The 17,594-nt window shown below is 39.2% G+C and overlaps 1 protein-coding gene across 1 annotated transcript in view; it reads left to right on the top strand.

The window, feature by feature from the left end:
• Positions 1 to 17,594, top strand: part of ABCG1 (ATP binding cassette subfamily G member 1) — a 59,058-nt gene that overhangs the window by 31,385 nt on the left and 10,079 nt on the right. The window contains exons 3-14 of the mRNA XM_009560876.2: positions 2,602 to 2,719; positions 3,473 to 3,605; positions 4,998 to 5,048; positions 8,834 to 8,979; positions 9,677 to 9,800; positions 10,891 to 11,005; positions 11,704 to 11,852; positions 12,030 to 12,131; positions 14,600 to 14,768; positions 15,552 to 15,652; positions 16,118 to 16,276; positions 17,334 to 17,452. Coding sequence (XP_009559171.2) covers positions 2,602 to 2,719; positions 3,473 to 3,605; positions 4,998 to 5,048; positions 8,834 to 8,979; positions 9,677 to 9,800; positions 10,891 to 11,005; positions 11,704 to 11,852; positions 12,030 to 12,131; positions 14,600 to 14,768; positions 15,552 to 15,652; positions 16,118 to 16,276; positions 17,334 to 17,452 — 1,486 coding nt within the window. The remainder of the gene's footprint in view (positions 1 to 2,601; positions 2,720 to 3,472; positions 3,606 to 4,997; positions 5,049 to 8,833; positions 8,980 to 9,676; positions 9,801 to 10,890; positions 11,006 to 11,703; positions 11,853 to 12,029; positions 12,132 to 14,599; positions 14,769 to 15,551; positions 15,653 to 16,117; positions 16,277 to 17,333; positions 17,453 to 17,594) is intronic.

Here is a 17,594-nt window from a genome sequence, read left to right as displayed (position 1 = left end):
GAGGGGGGGAGATACTGCCATTAAAGGTAAACTGATTATCATTTGTGAAATTATGTTTGGAAAAGTGGTTTTAATGGATGAGATGTTAAATGTCACAGTCATGTACTGAGAAGAAAGGCTTCAGTTTTAGGTAATGGTATATATGTTGATACATATTTTCAAATTATCAGAGTGTATTTTAGGTTGTACCTCCCTCAGTATTCATAGCAGTACACATTCTTTATGCTCCCCTGTGAGTCTGTGCAATATTTACTGTCCTGATCTTGAAACTCATGATGGGCTGAATATTATGGAATTCTGACAAGAAGCCTTTACCCTGGAAATCTGGATCAGAACAATCTCGTACAATAGAAACTGTTGTAATGGAGTTGCCATGTGATGTTCTCTCATTTTGAACTGCTTTGCGGTACAGACAGGGAATAGACAGACACCAATGAGTACTTTACCCTGTGCACTACTTGTGGGACCCAGTGGAAGAAATCCTATCCCAGGGGTAGTTAATGAGAGGCCAACTTGGCCAGGTTTTGACCAGTGTAGGAAAGTGTCCCAGCTGTGCGTAACTTGGTGTGGGTGTGTATAATGCAAATAATTGGTGGCAAAGCCTAATGTTTGAGTATCTTACATTTAAGGGATAGTGTGAAGCACTCTATAGGTCCCACTTAGTAAATATTGTCGTGTTTAGAAGGTCTGTTCTCTTCCCTACGCTTTCCCTTCAAATGCTGATTTCCAAAAGGTGGTGACATTGGTTTGAGGGACAAGCTTGTCAAACCTTGTTGGGGTGCCATGGATTTCTCTCTTTGAAATAGCTGGTCATTTTGATGTTTGTTCTTAGGATTTGCTTCATAAACAGGCAATGTGAATACACTGCTTTTTTCATATGCATGATATCTTCTAGCTTCCAAACAAGTGATTCCTTCAGGTCGAAGATGAGATTTTAGAGTGAGGAATTTCTGGCCTGTTTTTAAAAAAAGGCTGTTATTTTGATATGTTTGGTCAGTTGCATTTTTGGGGAGAATTGCCATGAAAATGATAGAATCAAATACTTCTAGAGAGACTTTTTGTGGCTACTGCTTTCCTCCTGGAAAAGGAGGACTGGGGAATGCTTGTTAAAGAGCATTTGCTGTGGATTTGGGAGGTTCCATGGCAGTGTTACAGTAATGTTTTTGTGCGAAAGTTTGCTCTATGTGGCATTGAAAGGGTGTGAACGGAGAATAGAGAAAATTTAAAAAGGATACTGAGGGGGTTGAAAGGAGAAGATAATTTGCCATTCATTTTCTAGGAGCTTGCAGACAAGGTGATTTTTCTACAGACTTTCAATGTTCCAGCTACATCTTATGCTAATAATAATAATCACAGTACTGTGTAGGTTATATGTGGCCTATAAATGCTGCCTGCATATACACCGATATGGCAAAATGGATTGCCATATCCCAGCACTGCCTGTAAATGGATCCTCCGCCCTTCTGTTTTGTTTTTAATTTAATTACAGAAATAATTTCAATGTATTAGTTTGGTTTTAGACATCTTAATTTTTTTTTAATTATTACAAGTTTTAACTAAAAGCACTGGTAATAAAATTAAAGTAAGCAAGCAAAAAAATAAAAGGGAAAGATAACCTCAAAAACTGAAATGCCTATCAGTGCTCTCTCTATCCTCCACATTCAGTTATTATACTTAAAATTGGAATTGTGCAGACAGGTACAACTAAGTCCGAATCTGGAATTCTCATTGGATTCCAGTTTGCTTACACCTAGAGTAATGTGGAGTTTTGGGCTTTAAATTAATGTTTATTGGCAAAGGTAATTTATACAGGAATAAGGTGAGTTATTTGAAGTTGGTGTTGTGGTTATTCTAGAACAGCATTGCCCGAGGACACACTTATTGTGGCATGATCTTGTGAAGTGGATTAATCTACATGAAAAAAATCCCATATATTCTTTAACTTGAATTAGCATTTTCCTAGGAATTATTTTTACAGTAATTGTGGTCAGTCTCCCTGCCTAGACGAGCCTTTATAGTTCTTATGATAAGAGAGTCCTTCTGGTGAGAGAATAAAGAGAGATTGTCTTTTCCTGTGTGTCTCCTTTTACTGTGTTTCTTGTCATACCCGTTTTGGTGGGGAATGAACAAAAGCATAGGACTTTGCCTTTGAGACCCTGGCCATTACTCTCTAATGGTGAGAGGGCAGAATTTTGACATTGATGTGGTTGGAGAGCAGTCTGCTCTGAAGCTGTGGAGTTATGTTAGCTGGGGAGGTATTAGGTATGATAACGAAGGCATGAGCATCCTAGTAAAATATTCAAAGAAGACTCTTAGCAGATGGCAGCAAGGCTTCTTAGCTCTATTTGAAAATTTTCCTAGAGTGAATCAAAAGTGTGTGATCCTGTAATCCTACCGTACTACTTGTGTAGTGGGAGGAGGATTCCGCGTCTGCTCAAAATTTGGCTTTTGATAGTTATTGCAACGCACTGTTCTTAGCATCAGCCTCTCAGTAGGTACCTGCTAATTCCTATTTGTCATCATTGTTTAGAGGAAATAAACTTTTATTGCCTACCAGACATGATTGTGAAGGGTTTAGTGAACTTTTCTGTCTTCTTTTAGGTTATAAGACCCTTTTGAAAGGAATTTCAGGGAAGTTCAGCAGTGGAGAACTTGTTGCGATTATGGGTCCTTCAGGAGCTGGGAAGTCAACACTCATGAACATTCTGGCAGGATACAGGTCAGTAATAATGAAAATCTCAAGATAAGATCACTTATTAGCCTGATGGCATCTTGCAGACAATAGCAGAATAAATCTTACCCCAATGTTTGCAGAAAACAGGTATTTCACAAATTTTTAATTATATTTTTATTGCTTATATTTTTTTCCCCTATTTGGTCACTTAGGATTTCTCCGTTAACAAATTAGATCCAAAAATAGGAAGTAATTTAAACACTAAAACATAAAAAAAAAATTTCTCCTTTCTAGCTGTGTAACAATTCTGACTGAAGTGTCTTATGTTTGTGATATTTTTAAAATTACAATTTATAAACACTCGAAAAGAATGACCTTTTTTTTAGTTGCCACTTTCTTAATGCTGATATCTTCTTCACCAAACTGCAGTGGTGAAGTGACTGTAGTTTATCTTCCTAAATCCCCTCTTGTATGGCTCAATACAGAGTGTCTCTTTGTTGTCATTAGGGCACAAGGAAGAAGATCGAGAAACCTAAAAGTGTCACTGGGATGGCTTGATGTTTTTTCAGACACTCATATAAGACAGCACACATTTTGTACTAACTTTAAATAGAATTTTCAGCAACATTTTGTGAAGCCTCTTATGAAAGACAACATAATGATGAAATAAATCAGCTTCTGTCCACTGAATCTGTTTTAGTGCATAGTGGGCAATAATTACCTAAGACTTCCACATAGTGAGGCCTGTGGCATCACAAGTGAAGGCAAGATTCAGCCCCAGTTATTGGTTCATTTCAGAGAGACGGGAATGAAAGGAGAAATTCTCATCAATGGACAGCCTCGTGACCTGCGGTCTTTTCGCAAAGTCTCCTGCTACATCATGCAAGATGATATGCTCCTTCCTCATCTGACTGTCCAGGAAGCTATGATGGTGAGCTTAGTTTCTGGCTCTAATTTATTTGGGTGGGAGAAAATGGAAAAACCTCCATGTATTTTTCATATGTACTTACTCCTGGTAATGCCACAAGCTGTTATCTCTTTGATCCCACTCAATGAAAGTGCTTGTACTTCAATGTTGCCTTGAATTCCATTTGAGACTCGTCCTTCTGAGGGTTGCCTGACCTTCTTTAGCTTTATAATTGCCAATTGATGACCGATGTTACGATTTAGAAGGACATCTAAGGCAGTACTCCTTAGACCTCCTAAAGAAAGGAACCTGCAGTTTTGCACAGAATGAGCCTTTGGAGACACTATTTTTATTCTTGGGTGGTGGTTGAGTACCCTTGTCTCTCCCTGTCTTCCATGTTCTGACTGCAAAGTGTTATTTTGACTTTAGCATGGTCTCTCTACCACTTATCTTCTTTCGTGCCTTCTCTTTGTTAAAGGAGTTCCAGTTCTTTACAGGAAAACAACAGGAGCAGAATAATCCCAAAACTTACAGGCAGCATATGTTCTTCTTACTGATTTTCATAGCATCAAGAAGTTTACCTAGTTGCTAGCTTGACCAATAAGTCCGAAAGTGCCTGTTGCTCAGTTTGAGAAATGAGCCAGTTTTTCTTAAAGGATGTTTTGAAAATAAGGCGAAGAAGGCTGCTCATCCTTTATGCCAGCATCAATTCACAAATATTAAGACCAGAAGAAATCACTGTGGTTTCTGTGGCTATTTTTTCTGGAAAGGTTCTCCTCTGTGAGGAAGTTTTTCTTCTCTTTTGCTTACTTGAACATTGTAGTCAGAATTTCAAAGGACCACTTTTGTAGAATTGGGCACAGAGGATACTTGCTGTCTAAATTAATCAGTCAAGACAGACAAAAATATTTACTTAACAGTTTAATTGCTTCTAGTAAGGGTTAATTATGACTTCCTGAAGAGCTGCCTCTTAGGAGAGCAGATGACATCTTTAACAAGATTATTTATTTATGTACTTATTTGTTCACATCCCGGACAATGGCAGTCTTTTTGATTATGATATGGATAAAGGACAAATAAACTGTGATTCTAACACTGTCTGGGAGGTTAGTGGCTGTGCAAAAAAGCATAAACTCTCCCATCTTCTTCTCAAGCTCTTAGGCTTGGAGAATGGCCTCTCTTTTTTAATACGCTTTTTGTCAGATACTTAACTGATTGCTTAAATCAGATTATACTCAAGTTACCTGCTGCACAGGCATGTGTGGTGCTTGTGATTTGAATATTATAGTTCAATTTACTGAGTTGAAAGAAGTTGTAATACGGTACATTGGGATGTTGTGCTTGAGATATCCGCTGTTAACTGATTGTTGTGCTTCAGACCTGTTCAAAATCAAATTCCATTCTGTTGATTTCCAGGTATCTGCTCATCTAAAACTTCAAGAGAAAGATGAAGGCAGGAGAGAAATGGTATGTCTACTGTCCGTCAAACTGAGAATATTTGGGGATGCCAAATATTTTTGTGAAGTGATCTTTGTAAAGCAGACTTTTTTTATCGAACATGAAACTGCTTTGGACTTCTAATGATAGACTAAATCCTAACCCCAAAGTTGGCAGATATCATTATGAGGAAATGTTTACTACATTCTATATGAAAATTGCTTTCAGTATGAGACCGAGTAGATAGTTGTAAAAGATCTACTGAAATGAATCTACAGGTTTTGTAGGATTCCTTTCAAGGTAGCTTAGCATCTTATATTCTCTTACATGTCTGAGGTCTCGGGCATCTTATATGTGGCAAGGTGAGTCATATCTGGCAATGGTGAGTTATTGTAGCCTTTAATTTTTTCATGGACTAATGAAAAACTCAGCAGTTCTTGTAACTGCTGGAGAAATATCTGTGCTCATGTTTGAAAGCATTGATGTTTATGGCTATGCTGGTGGATTATTGTTAATGCAGTTGCAGTTAAGATAAAGACGAACGTATTTTGAAGCTGTGTTGGGTGACTGAGGTTTGGACAAGTGAGAAACCAGGCTAAAACATGCACTTTTCTAAAACATGGGGAATCAGTTACAGAATTTACTTTTGCCCATTTGCTGCACTGTCCTGCATCTGCCTGTGGCTGATGTACGATTTTCCTGAGTGGGAGAAAAGTCTTGGTATGGTTTAGCCCATGGAGACCTATAACCCAGCTGGACCTGCACTAGGAAGTGCTCCTCTCACCCATCTGATCACCTCTACTCTTAGAGGAATCGTTTGATCTGATGCAGGGCTGTCCTTTTAAAGAATACTTTGAACGTGTGTCATCAGACAAAATAACTTCTGATGTGTTAGCTTTTTCATGACACGAGACTGCTTTCCCAACTAAATTTTGGTTTTTTTAAAGGGTTGGAAATGTGCCCTTTCTACACCTTTGTTCTGCAGTTAAAATGTCTGGGTTTGTGTATTTCTAAGGACATTCAGAGCTCAGGTGCCCATCTCTGCTCAGGTGGAGTTACCAGAACATGACGAAGCCTAGGAGAGGAACAGTTTGGTGCTGCACAGTTTCAAAATCATATGTACCCACAGAGGATAATGCCTAGAGCTTAACATAAACAAAAAAATCGCAGCACTAGTGAAAGTAGAGGTGGTTCAGGTTGCTGAGAGAGTTGTGAAAAGTGAAACAGTAGCTCAGAAAGTGTTTGGAGGTCATTTGGCTGGCCCCAAGCTATGTTTCAGTCCAGCATCTGACAACACCAACAAGGAGACAGTATGATCTCTCATACATTGCCTCCTTGAGGAAGAAACCTCTGTTATTTGGAAGTTTTGCTGAGAGCCAGTGGGACTCATTTGATAACATGGCCCCATGGCTAACACTGAGATTTACCTTCCAAGAAAGCTAGCTGCTCCTTCTGCATTTGTTAGGGACATGTATATTACTTTGGACAAGTATTCAAGTAGATTAGTAACTCAGTTGTCCCACCAACTGAATTTGTGGTGAGAAAGGGAGATACTATTGGTATAGGAAGCTCCCAGTGTTTTTTGCTATATTTACATCTGTTAAATTCAAGTTTTGGACTTTGGATTATTTTTCAGTATTCTTTTTCATAAATAGAAAGAAGGGTGAGATTTTCATTTTGGTGCATTTTGTGCTCCAAAAGCCATGCACTGAGGAGACCCTCTGTGGGCAATTAGGAAATCGTGTAGGTGACTGGAAGGAGCCACCTTGCAGGACTCAACTGAAAATAAGATATGGAGGAAGGAGAAGGAGATCAGGGAATATGGGAGTGGCAGCAGAGAAGGGACAGGAGCAAGTCATAGCCTGCTGTCTCTCGAACATGAGAAGCTTCGTGCTCTTCCCAGATAGCAGTTTTAAGTCATTTTTAATCCAATGGAGGCCTGAACTTGACTTGTTTGCCTTAATCATTTCAAAGGAGTCTCTTATTTGAGTAAAAGATGCCTCTGGCAATAGCTGGCTTCTGAGGCTTAAGCAGAGGTTTATAAAGGAAAAGGTGAATCTGCTTCTGAGCCACATTGTGAGAAGTACAGCCTTTGCCTGAAATGTGAAAACTCTGGCATCTTCAAAGGTAGAGCAGTCTTTTTTTTGTGGCTGTCTTTTGTCCATATTTATTTCCAGACGAGAACATTTGGCATTTCTTTAGTCTCAGAGAATCCTTGAAAATTAGAAAGAGCTGCAGAGCGGGAAACTTACAGGAGTATCACCATATGTTTGGTAGCTTAAGATTGCTTTGATTCTCTCAAATACCTTTTTTTAGTAAGCTAAACACAGATTTTTTTATGGGGAAAATACATTTGTTTAGAAACAGCTGCTAGTTTTATTTGTACTTAGAAAGTCTTAATTTGTTTACACTTTAGTTATGCTAAGCAAGTTAATTCACCTGTTCACACCGTCAATGTAATTACAAACAACTCTTTGAGGAAAGAACTGTGCTGTATGCATTTTTCAACACATATTAGAAGGGCAGTGATTTTCTGGTTTTTGTTAGTGGCCTGTATTGGACTAGATAATTCATTTTATTGTTGTAAATTTTAAGATAAATGTTTATCATAGATAAATTTTATGAATTTATGCAATTGTGTGAGCAAGATTATAGATTCTTGTTTAAAACTGGAACAAGTGAAAAATCCTCTAGTGAACCATAGTTTGTTTCTAGTGGACCTAGATTGTGCTGCCTATGCCCGTAGGATCCTTCTTAGAGATAAAGGGAAGGAGGTAGTTGGGCACTTCTCTCAGAACAAGGGTTAGTGGGTTTTGTTCGTTTTTCTCACTCTCTCACTGACAGATGTAGCTCCTGGAAATCAAAGTCAGGACAAATGAAGGGTCAGCTTCTGGGTGATCTAAGCAATTTTTACCATGTTAGCAACCCTTTCTGCAGAACTCCCTCCATCCAAGCAACTATTACTATAAAAAATATGAGCTCGTTTTCCTATATTTCAGTGAAGCATTTAATGTCTGGGCTTGCTTTCTACTTTGTATGTAGTAGAGCTTTTAATGTCATGAGCAACGTAGCTTGAATTCCCTCTTTTTATGCCTATGATGCCAAAGAGCTATTTTCCTCATATAGGACTACCAGGCCAGATCTACAATCACTGAAACAGAAAAATTCATAGCAGCTGGGATTGTTCTCCTTTTGCTCCAAAGACAAGCTGTGCCCTTCCTGAGGCTGTGCCTTGAGAAAATCCCAAACATCTGAGAGTGTGTGTGACAACTGAATTGGCTCTGAGGAGAATGAAAACTCTTAAAATCAGTGGCTGCACTTTGAAGATTAGACTGTGAAGAACAGATGAGATAAGCGCAGGCCATTTCTCTATAGAAACCACTGATTTTTGTTATAGTTCTCCAGTCCCTTGTAAATACTGCCTAGAAGTTCTCTTGAGAGAAGCTTCTTGGTTTCACTGTTTCACAGCTCCTCACATGCTGCAAAGCTCTTTTGATGTCAGTGCTGTGTCCAAGGGGTACTATAGAAGAACTGATTGCTGCTCTGTTTTCACAGGCAAGGCTTCTGTACTGAGACGGGACATGTAGGGCAAACAAGTACAGTTTGGGTCAAAATAGTAAATGGTAGGCTGTTAAGCCCCGCTGAATCTAATCCATGTTTAAGATCCACCTTTGCTACATTAGATGGAAAATGCTTTGTTGTATGAATAGGTAAAACAAAGTCATGAGCTAGTTTACGTTCTTCAGGAAAATCAGTAGAGAGGCGCTTTTTTTGTGCTAACAAATTTAAGTGATGCATTTTTGTGTTTTTTCTAGGTAAAGGAAATATTGACAGCCCTTGGTTTGCTGACATGTGCCAACACAAGGACTGGGAGTCTTTCTGGAGGCCAGAGAAAGCGTCTTGCCATTGCTTTGGAGCTGGTGAACAATCCTCCTGTCATGTTTTTTGATGAACCAACCAGGTACTTCAGGACAAAAAATTAAAGATAGACAAATATTGCTTTATATAGTAGAACAGTGCTACGGAAAGGTTATTCACCTCTAAGTCCTTGGAAAAGGCTGATTTTGTGTTGCCTGTAAGTACTGAAGAAGGCCACAAGAAATAATTTGATTTGGGTACTTAGTGCCTTGGGTCACAGCTGTAACTGAAAGACCATGGGACTATAAATAATTTTTAAGGGAGACACAAACTGAAAGAGGAAGGAAGAGAGAGGAAATTACTTTCAGATTGTGGCATAAGTTTTCTTTTTCAAGCAAAGGTAGCTTGAACATGCATTTAAAGGTGTAACTTTTAATAATGAATGTAGCGTATTTAGAATCAAATTCTGTGATCAGCCTAAGAGGAGGCTGTGAGAGCTATGAATATGTATCTATTCATTAAAGTTGGGAGCATTTAAATCTGCAGTCCTAAAATGTAGAAATCCCCTTAAGGCAGCTTTGAGAATACTCTTATTTTTCATTCTCAGGCATGCTTCCGACTTAATTAAAAGACTGATGGAGAAACACAAGCATGTGGTTGGCATATGATAAAATTAAACTGCTACAGAGAAAATGTATAAAAGAATAATAGAAAGAAACCAAAGTAGCAACTATGTATGCTGGGTTTGAGTGGTGCCTATGGTCTTGTGGATAACAAGGTGCTTCTTTCTTTTTATTCAGCGGCTTGGATAGTGCATCGTGTTTTCAGGTTGTCTCTCTGATGAAGGCTTTAGCCCAAGGTGGCAGGTCCATCATCTGCACAATTCATCAGCCCAGTGCTAAACTGTTCGAGTTGTTTGATCAGGTATTGTTCTCCAACTTCTTGTCTTTATGTGCAGTTCAGGTAGGTTATACTTTCAAGGCTACACTCTTCAATTAAACCCAAGTTCTAGTGTATGGCTCCAAATAAAACAAAGACATTAAATAAATAAGAGCAAAATATACTTTTGATTATGTTTTTTTCTTCTTCTATGCTTGTTTCCCTTACTGACATATAATGTTTTTAAAGAATCTGGCTGGTAAGTTTGTGAAATCATGATTATCACACTTGTGATTTTCATGCCTTCACCCACCACCGCTCCTGGGCACAGGGCTGTCAGTAAAATAAATTAGAGCAATTTAAGAGCAAGAGAGCGTTAGTGCCAATGTCTACAGTTTTGCTAATACACATTCGCATCATAGCTGCATAAGTGTAACTTTTAAAAGAGTTTATTTGTGTGAAATAATAATTGAATTTAAGTCAGTTGAAGATCTTTTCTCCAGCCTAACAACAGGATGTGGATCATACATGTTTAGGTTAAATTTAAACTTACTTCCATCTTTATAATTTTGAAGATTTAAATCAGAAATGTGAGAGTAGGAGAAAACCACCACACCATAGGTGAACAAGCTGTTGCAGATTGCCAGTCTGGCGCAGAAGTTTATTTAAAGTCAATAGCGTGGCTAAAAGTAAGAATAATCGAGCTGTTTCCCATTGCTCTGCTGGTCTACCTCTCCTTCCATTCCTACATTCACCAGCCTCATTTCTCAGCCCAAAATATCCATAATGTGTGGAAATTAGATGACTTGGTGATACCGTTTCTTGCTTATTTTCGGCATGTGTCTAAATCTGGAATGACTGTGTTTCTGTGTTAATGTGCTTCAAGTCCTGGAGGGAATGTTTGCAGAATTCAAACCTTAAGCATTTTATTTTCCATTAGTTGTATTTTTATACAAAGGGAGTTCCAAGTAATGACAAATCTTTCTAAGTCGTTTTTGTGCAAGGACAACAAGAGGTCATTAGGTTCATGGACTGTTGTCATACAGATACTGGGTTCAAATACTTTGCTACTGTTTCATGGTTTTCTTTTTTCCTTTTCTGTTTCTTTTTTCTTTTTCTTTGCTTTGTTTTTCAGCTCTATGTTTTAAGTCAAGGTCAATGCATTTACCGTGGGAAGGTATTAAACCTAGTCCCTTACTTGAGGGATTTGGGGTTGAACTGCCCAACCTACCACAATCCAGCAGATTTTGGTAAGGAACATTTGAATAGTTTATTTAATTTATTTTGTATTTGATTAGCACCTTCAGGGTGATGGAGACGATAGTGTGTTTTATACTTTGATATATATATACCTGTGTGCCTGTGTATGTGTATGTATCAAAATTTGAAACAGTTATTCAGGTTTTTTTTCTAAGTAATTTGAATGCCATCTAGTGGTAAAATTCAGTGAATATGTCTCTTGTGGAAGTCTAGGTCCAGGAAATGAAAGCGAAAACATATTGTTTAGTGTTTCATAGCAATTGATCTTAGTGACTTTCCAAAGTGGCTTAAGTAATGTGTTTTTTTTTTAACTTGAACCGTCCCTCTATGGTATTGTACAGCTAATAACATTGAAGGTCTTTTCATTGTTGTTTCTGAATTCTGAAGAAGCAGTAAGGACTGCAAAAATAGACTTTTGTAATTTTTAATTACTAAGACAATCCCATGTTCACTTGTTTTCCTCTGAAATGGTTCATTTAACTTCTAGGATGAAGAGAACTCCCTGAAGGTTTATAGAAGGATACATTTATATTCATGGATATATAAATGAATTTGCATGTAGCATTTTAGAGTCTGGTTTAGGCAAAACTCCTGTTTCTGTCAGTGCAACAGAATCAAGGGCATGTAATGATAAGGCTTGTAACTAGTCATTAGAGTAAACCAGTAACTTGCCTTCTGGTTTGTGTAGTTATGGAAGTAGCATCTGGTGAATATGGAGACCAAAACGGCCGGCTGGTAAGGGCAGTACGAGAGAGGATATATGACACAGACTACAAGAGAGATGTTGGCAGTGAAAATGAGTTGAATCCCTTCCTCTGGCACCGGCCCTCTGAAGAGGTATTCTGTATATCACAACTAGTAGGCATGAGGTTGGAGGGGATGGAGGGAATTTAAATCCTTCATCAATGGAGAAGGTTTCTGGGCACATTCAGCTGATAAGAGCGGGGTTTTGTGAGTGAAAACTAAGCAAGTTACTGCAAAGAAAGGAGTTTATTCTTTTGTGTGTTTCCTCAGGATTCTTCCTCCACAGAAGGCTGCCACAGCTTCTCTGCCAGCTGCCTAACCCAGTTCTGTATCCTCTTCAAAAGAACTTTTCTCACCATCATGAGGGATTCGGTAAGACTGTATTTACAATTTTTGTAGCCAAAAGGTCTATTCAGTTGCTTGTGAGGTAGTGTAATACCCCTTAAAGGTCCTCTCCAACAGCCTCTGTATGAAGATTCCAAGGAAAGAGACTGATCTTTCAGTCTTGCTGTTAACTAACTGTGCCGTCACAACTTGTGAACAACAGTTTTCTTCAAAGAAACTCAGAAGCATCCAATCTAAAAACCTAAAGCCTAAATCCCCTCTGTCCTGGCAGGTCACTTGCTTCGACAGTTATGTGTCCCACTGAAAAGTGAGTGAGAGGTTGTACTGGTGTGTCCAAAAATAGTTTTTCCAGAAAATTCAGTGTGGCTGAGATAATAATTTTATTGTGATGTAGGGTTAATACTTCAGAGTATTTTTTTGTGAAATCTAAAATTGGTAAATAAAAATGTTGCTTCTCTGAAAAGGAAACATTTCCATTTTTCATACATTTAATATCAAGATGAAGTAAGGATCATAGTGAAACTCTCCATTCCCAAGTTAAAAACCCCATATCTTTCACCTCTTTTCTTAAAAATAAACAATCCTCTGCGAAAGCCCAAGCCATACAGTTTTCCTGTAAATTGACTAAATGTTTTGGGTGCCTAATTTGCATCACCAAAATTCAACAGGAGTTGTTTTTTTTTTACTCAAGAAGGTTTTCCTTATCTCTAAGTAGCTGGGCTATTAGTGTATTTAAGACATGGGTAGTATTTACATTGTCTGATTCGTGCTCCTGCTTTGAAATGTCTTGTAGATGGGTTTGTCTTTTCATTACTAGGCATGAATGAAGGAGATGAGCTTCCTCAACTAGACCTTACTTCCACATCCATCCAAGGGACTCGCCCATGTACAGTGTGATTGGTACTGGTTGGCTGACTGCTTTTCTCAGCGGCAAATTTGCAATTTGATAAATCTGAGTAGGGTATATCTGCTGCTTTTTCTGCAGTTTCCAAGGTTTTTAGTGCTTTACATGACAAGAAAATAAGACAATATACACATTAGTATATGCATTAATTTGACCTACTTGTCCTTAGTAAAGAGGAAGGTCAATATATCTATACTGGCATGCACATGGTGGATTGAATTGAAGTAGTTTGGAAACCAAAAGCAGCTGAGCCACACGGAACTGAGCACAAATGAGTTACCCTTGGAACAGGGTAAACTGAGCTTCACTGAGCTCCAGCTGCTACAGCTACACAGCTCTTGCCCTGCACTCAGGGACTTCTCTCTTTAGGACACTACCGTTTGAAGTGTAGACATGTTCACACAGATCTAGAGGCCTGGAAGAAACCTGCTAGACCATTGTGTCCAGGCCTCTCCTATCAGGTAACCATAATGTTCCTTCCTTTTCAGGAAGGGAAACACTATATAAAGTGCCATAATAAAATCAATCAGCTGTTTTCCCCTCTGCTCTGATTGGGAAGATGTAGCAGAACCATGCTATTGTAGTTGTTAGGAGGCATCTTCTTACTTCAGTTCAACTATATTAACCCTATTTGTTGCTTTGCCAGCACATTTCTGTGTTATAACTTGTTCTTCTCCTTTGCTATTTTATATTATACTGCATTTGTAATTCAAGGATTAATTTAAGTTGTTGAATTTTATCTTCCTGCAATCTGTAATAGTTTGCACATCTGGTCCAGTACCAAATATTTGGTCAAAAATAAATTGACATGCTCATGTGAGCTATTGTAAGCCAAAGCACACATATGACTTCACATTCTCCATGTTGCTCAACTCTGGTTGAGCTCAACTCTGGTTGAGCAACCAGAATGCCTCTGGTACAAATGGAGAGCATATCTCAGAGGCATGTGAGCACTAACTATGGATAATATGGTTCTCAATTTGTCGTCTCATAGAATCTCATAGAATTCCCTCCACCAAGGGGAGACTGTAGCTTGCTTTCTGACATGTAGATGGAAGAACAGTAGTGTTGGTAATGGTTTTTTCCTGCTCTACTGTAAAGGTTGGCAATTGTTCCGCATTTTACTATTTCTTTTGTCATTCATTCCTACTCTTGTAGGAATACTGTATTGCAGAAAAGGCTCATTTATGCCAGATTAAGTTAGTTTTGTCTATACAAGCCTGAAATACCTTTTCTATCTCCCACCTCCTCTGACAATTTCATCTTTTAGTGAGAGAGGAAGTCTGCTTCTTCTAATGAATAAGAGCCGATGGCTCTGTGAGATTGTCCAACAGTAAGATTTCAGTTTGTAGCATTTGCAGTTTCTTCCTTTGTTTACAGGGAGAAATTTTCTATACTGTAATAGGCGTGTGTCTGATTCACACTGGGGAGCTCATTACTGTAAGTTTTCTTTATCTGAAGCCCAGTTTGGCAGTAGGAAGTGAACATAAGTACTCATTTTCTGCATTTTTTTAAATGATTTCAGTCATATTGCCATTGTTTTTGAACCCAGACTTTCTGATCAGAAATACTATTCATTCTTTGCTTGTAGGTCTTGACACACTTGCGTATCACGTCCCACATTGGTATCGGGCTGCTCATCGGACTGCTCTACTTAGGCATTGGCAACGAAGCTAAGAAAGTTCTCAGCAACTCTGGTTTCCTCTTTTTTTCCATGTTGTTTCTTATGTTTGCTGCGCTCATGCCAACTGTCCTTACATGTGAGTACCAGTCATACTACTAAAAATCAATGGGCAAAGAGATTGCAGTAAGCTGGGAGAGTGTTGTTGTGTATCTCTTTTGTATAAGATAATGTTTGACTTGGCACTTCTAAGACAGGTGTGGGGGTTAATCTTGCACTCACTGAACTTTTGCGTCGAGGCAAACAGAGATAGGCTTGTCTGTTGGCACCTCTCTTTCACTAAGTTTTGCCAGTGTTTTGCCAGTGTTTCTCAAGCCTGACTATTCACTGTTACAGTCCTGGACTGTAATTTCCTATTTTCCTAAAGTGCCAGTGCATCTCAACTGAGTAATGAGCTTGTGGTTGGTTTTAGGCAAGATGTAATGTTTTTTCCAGGCCTTCTAAGTCATAATGTCTGCATGAGATTAGCATATCCATGTGGTGTCAGAAACAAAGTCTTGCAGTAGGGACTGTTCCGTTCTTCCTCTGGGAGCACTGTTACTTTGGATTCCCTGTCGGACCAAGAGGAGTAACCAGGTTCTTTATGCTTTGAAACCATTTTTATTTCAAAAAGCTCCTTTGAAGGAGGTTCACATCATCTGAGTAGACTGGTATATAACCTAGACGGTGAGCAGCTCTTGGGGTTGATCTCTTACATTTCATTGCAAGTCATTGGAACTATTGTTGGTCTGTCAAAGGCCTCACAGTTCCTGTCCCACTATAGGACTGCAGTAGTTCAGGATTAGGTATGGATAAAGTATGTTATTATGTGCAAGAATATTGCTCACTGACAACCTAACTTACTAATTTGTGTTGTCTGCAGTTCCTCTTGAGATGGGAGTATTTCTTAGAGAGCATTTGAACTACTGGTACAGCCTGAAAGCCTACTATCTCGCCAAAACCATGGCTGATGTTCCTTTTCAGGTATATGCTCTGATTTTCAATAAAACATGAGATGTTTAAGTGCATGGCATCTTCTTGACAAGAAGATCAGTACTGGTGTTTTATCCATCTGAATAGTGAAGAAACTGTCCATATGTGTGTGCTGAACCTTCAGGTCCAAGTCAGAAGCACCCTAAGAATAAACAGCCGGGCATCACAAAAGCCGAGACCTGCCCCAATTTTTTTTGAGTAAACAGATGACCATCTTTGGTTTTGTGCAGAAGGGGAATTGAAAAGAGTTGTGAGTGAGATCTGTTTTTTAACCCTGAAGGAATAAGATAGATATCACAATTTGTGGCAGGTGTATTTATTCTCCTCAGCTATGCCTGTCATGTAATAGAAAGGCTGACAGCTGTGGATTAACAAGAACCCCATGTTTTTATCTTATTCTGAGTAACAATGAATGTTGGGCTTTAAGGGACTAACTCCAAGTATATCTCCTTGCAGATCATGTTTCCTGTGGCTTACTGCAGCATTGTGTACTGGATGACTTCACAACCCTCTGATGCACTCCGATTTGTCCTCTTTGCAGCCTTGGGAACCATGACATCTCTGGTGGCCCAGTCACTGGGTCTTCTCATAGGTGCTGCCTCTACATCCCTCCAGGTACTAATGGTGTTTTGTGGTCTCACAGGAACCTTGTTGTCCAGTAACACTGCTTACTGTGACTCCTACTCTGTCCCCAATACATTTGTTGAGAGATTACAGGCAAAAAGCTGTCTGATGTAGCTACTTAAGGCTTCTCACTAGCACCATGAGAATGTACATGCACTGGATGTGAGGCTCTGGAGTTTCTTCCCCATCTGAATCGGGCTGTGCCTGCCCGTGCTTGAGTGAATCCTCACTTGCTATTCATCCCAGGCTGAAGAGGTCCTAGAAACTGCAGGATAATTTCTACGCATCTGTGAAGCAGAAGTAGGCCATGAGGGTCAGTAGCTCAGGAGGAGGTTCTTCATTATGCATATGAAATGCTTCTGCTCTCCCCAGAGATACCTGTACAGCCCTTTGCCCTGCAGGGAATATAGACAGGACAGACTGGAGCTGTGGCAAGATCTGTCTTTCCTCCCAAAGCTACCTAGCTGGAGCTGTTCCATATCTTCTCCACCATGTTTTAGGAACACTTGAAGCTACTGTTCATATGATGTTAATGAGGAAGGAGATCTGTGTATCCTCAGTGGAGAGTGAGGAAGGATAATATTTTGGAAGAGGAATCTCATACCTAGAGAAGCAAAGGAATCACAGTGCCCATCTTGCTCTGTAAACTCCTTGGTGGTTTCAAGTCCTTTAAAGAACAAATCCCAGCACAGCAGCATTGCCAACTAATAGAAAGGTTTAGGAAGAAGGTTCTTCTAATAACAGCATCTAACCTCCCCCTCACAAGAAACCTTGTCCAGAAAAATCAGTAATTTCCTGGTATTTGAACTGTGAAATTTTGGAGAGTAGCATTTTAAGAGAGACTTGAATGGCATTGCTCCTGACTGCCTAAAGAATATGTTTGCACTGCTGGTTTGGATTTGGCACAGAACAGAGGACTTGCCATAAGTCTGCTGTTTAAATGCTGATTTCCTCACTGGAGGTCAGGACATCAGATGGAAGAGCACATTAATTTTAATTATTTTCTCTGGCTTTCTCACAAGAGACTATCTATTCCTTCCCTTCACAGGTGGCCACTTTTGTGGGCCCAGTTACTGCCATCCCAGTGCTTCTCTTTTCTGGGTTTTTTGTCAGCTTTGATACCATCCCAACATACCTCCAGTGGATGTCCTACATTTCCTATGTCAGGTACTGCTAGGGAGGCCATTAAACTCCCATCTTGGAAATCTTGTTTGCCTTTACTTGTTTGGTTATTTTGGGTGCCAAAGAGGCTATGTTCACAGCACCTTCTTCTAAAGTATAGATGCGCATATGATGTGTACTACATTAC

This window comes from Cuculus canorus, chromosome 1, assembly GCF_017976375.1.
Source record: "Cuculus canorus isolate bCucCan1 chromosome 1, bCucCan1.pri, whole genome shotgun sequence".
NCBI lineage: Eukaryota > Metazoa > Chordata > Aves > Cuculiformes > Cuculidae > Cuculus > Cuculus canorus.
Note: the sequence above shows the minus strand (reverse complement) of the source record. Positions and strands in the feature narration are given on the sequence as shown.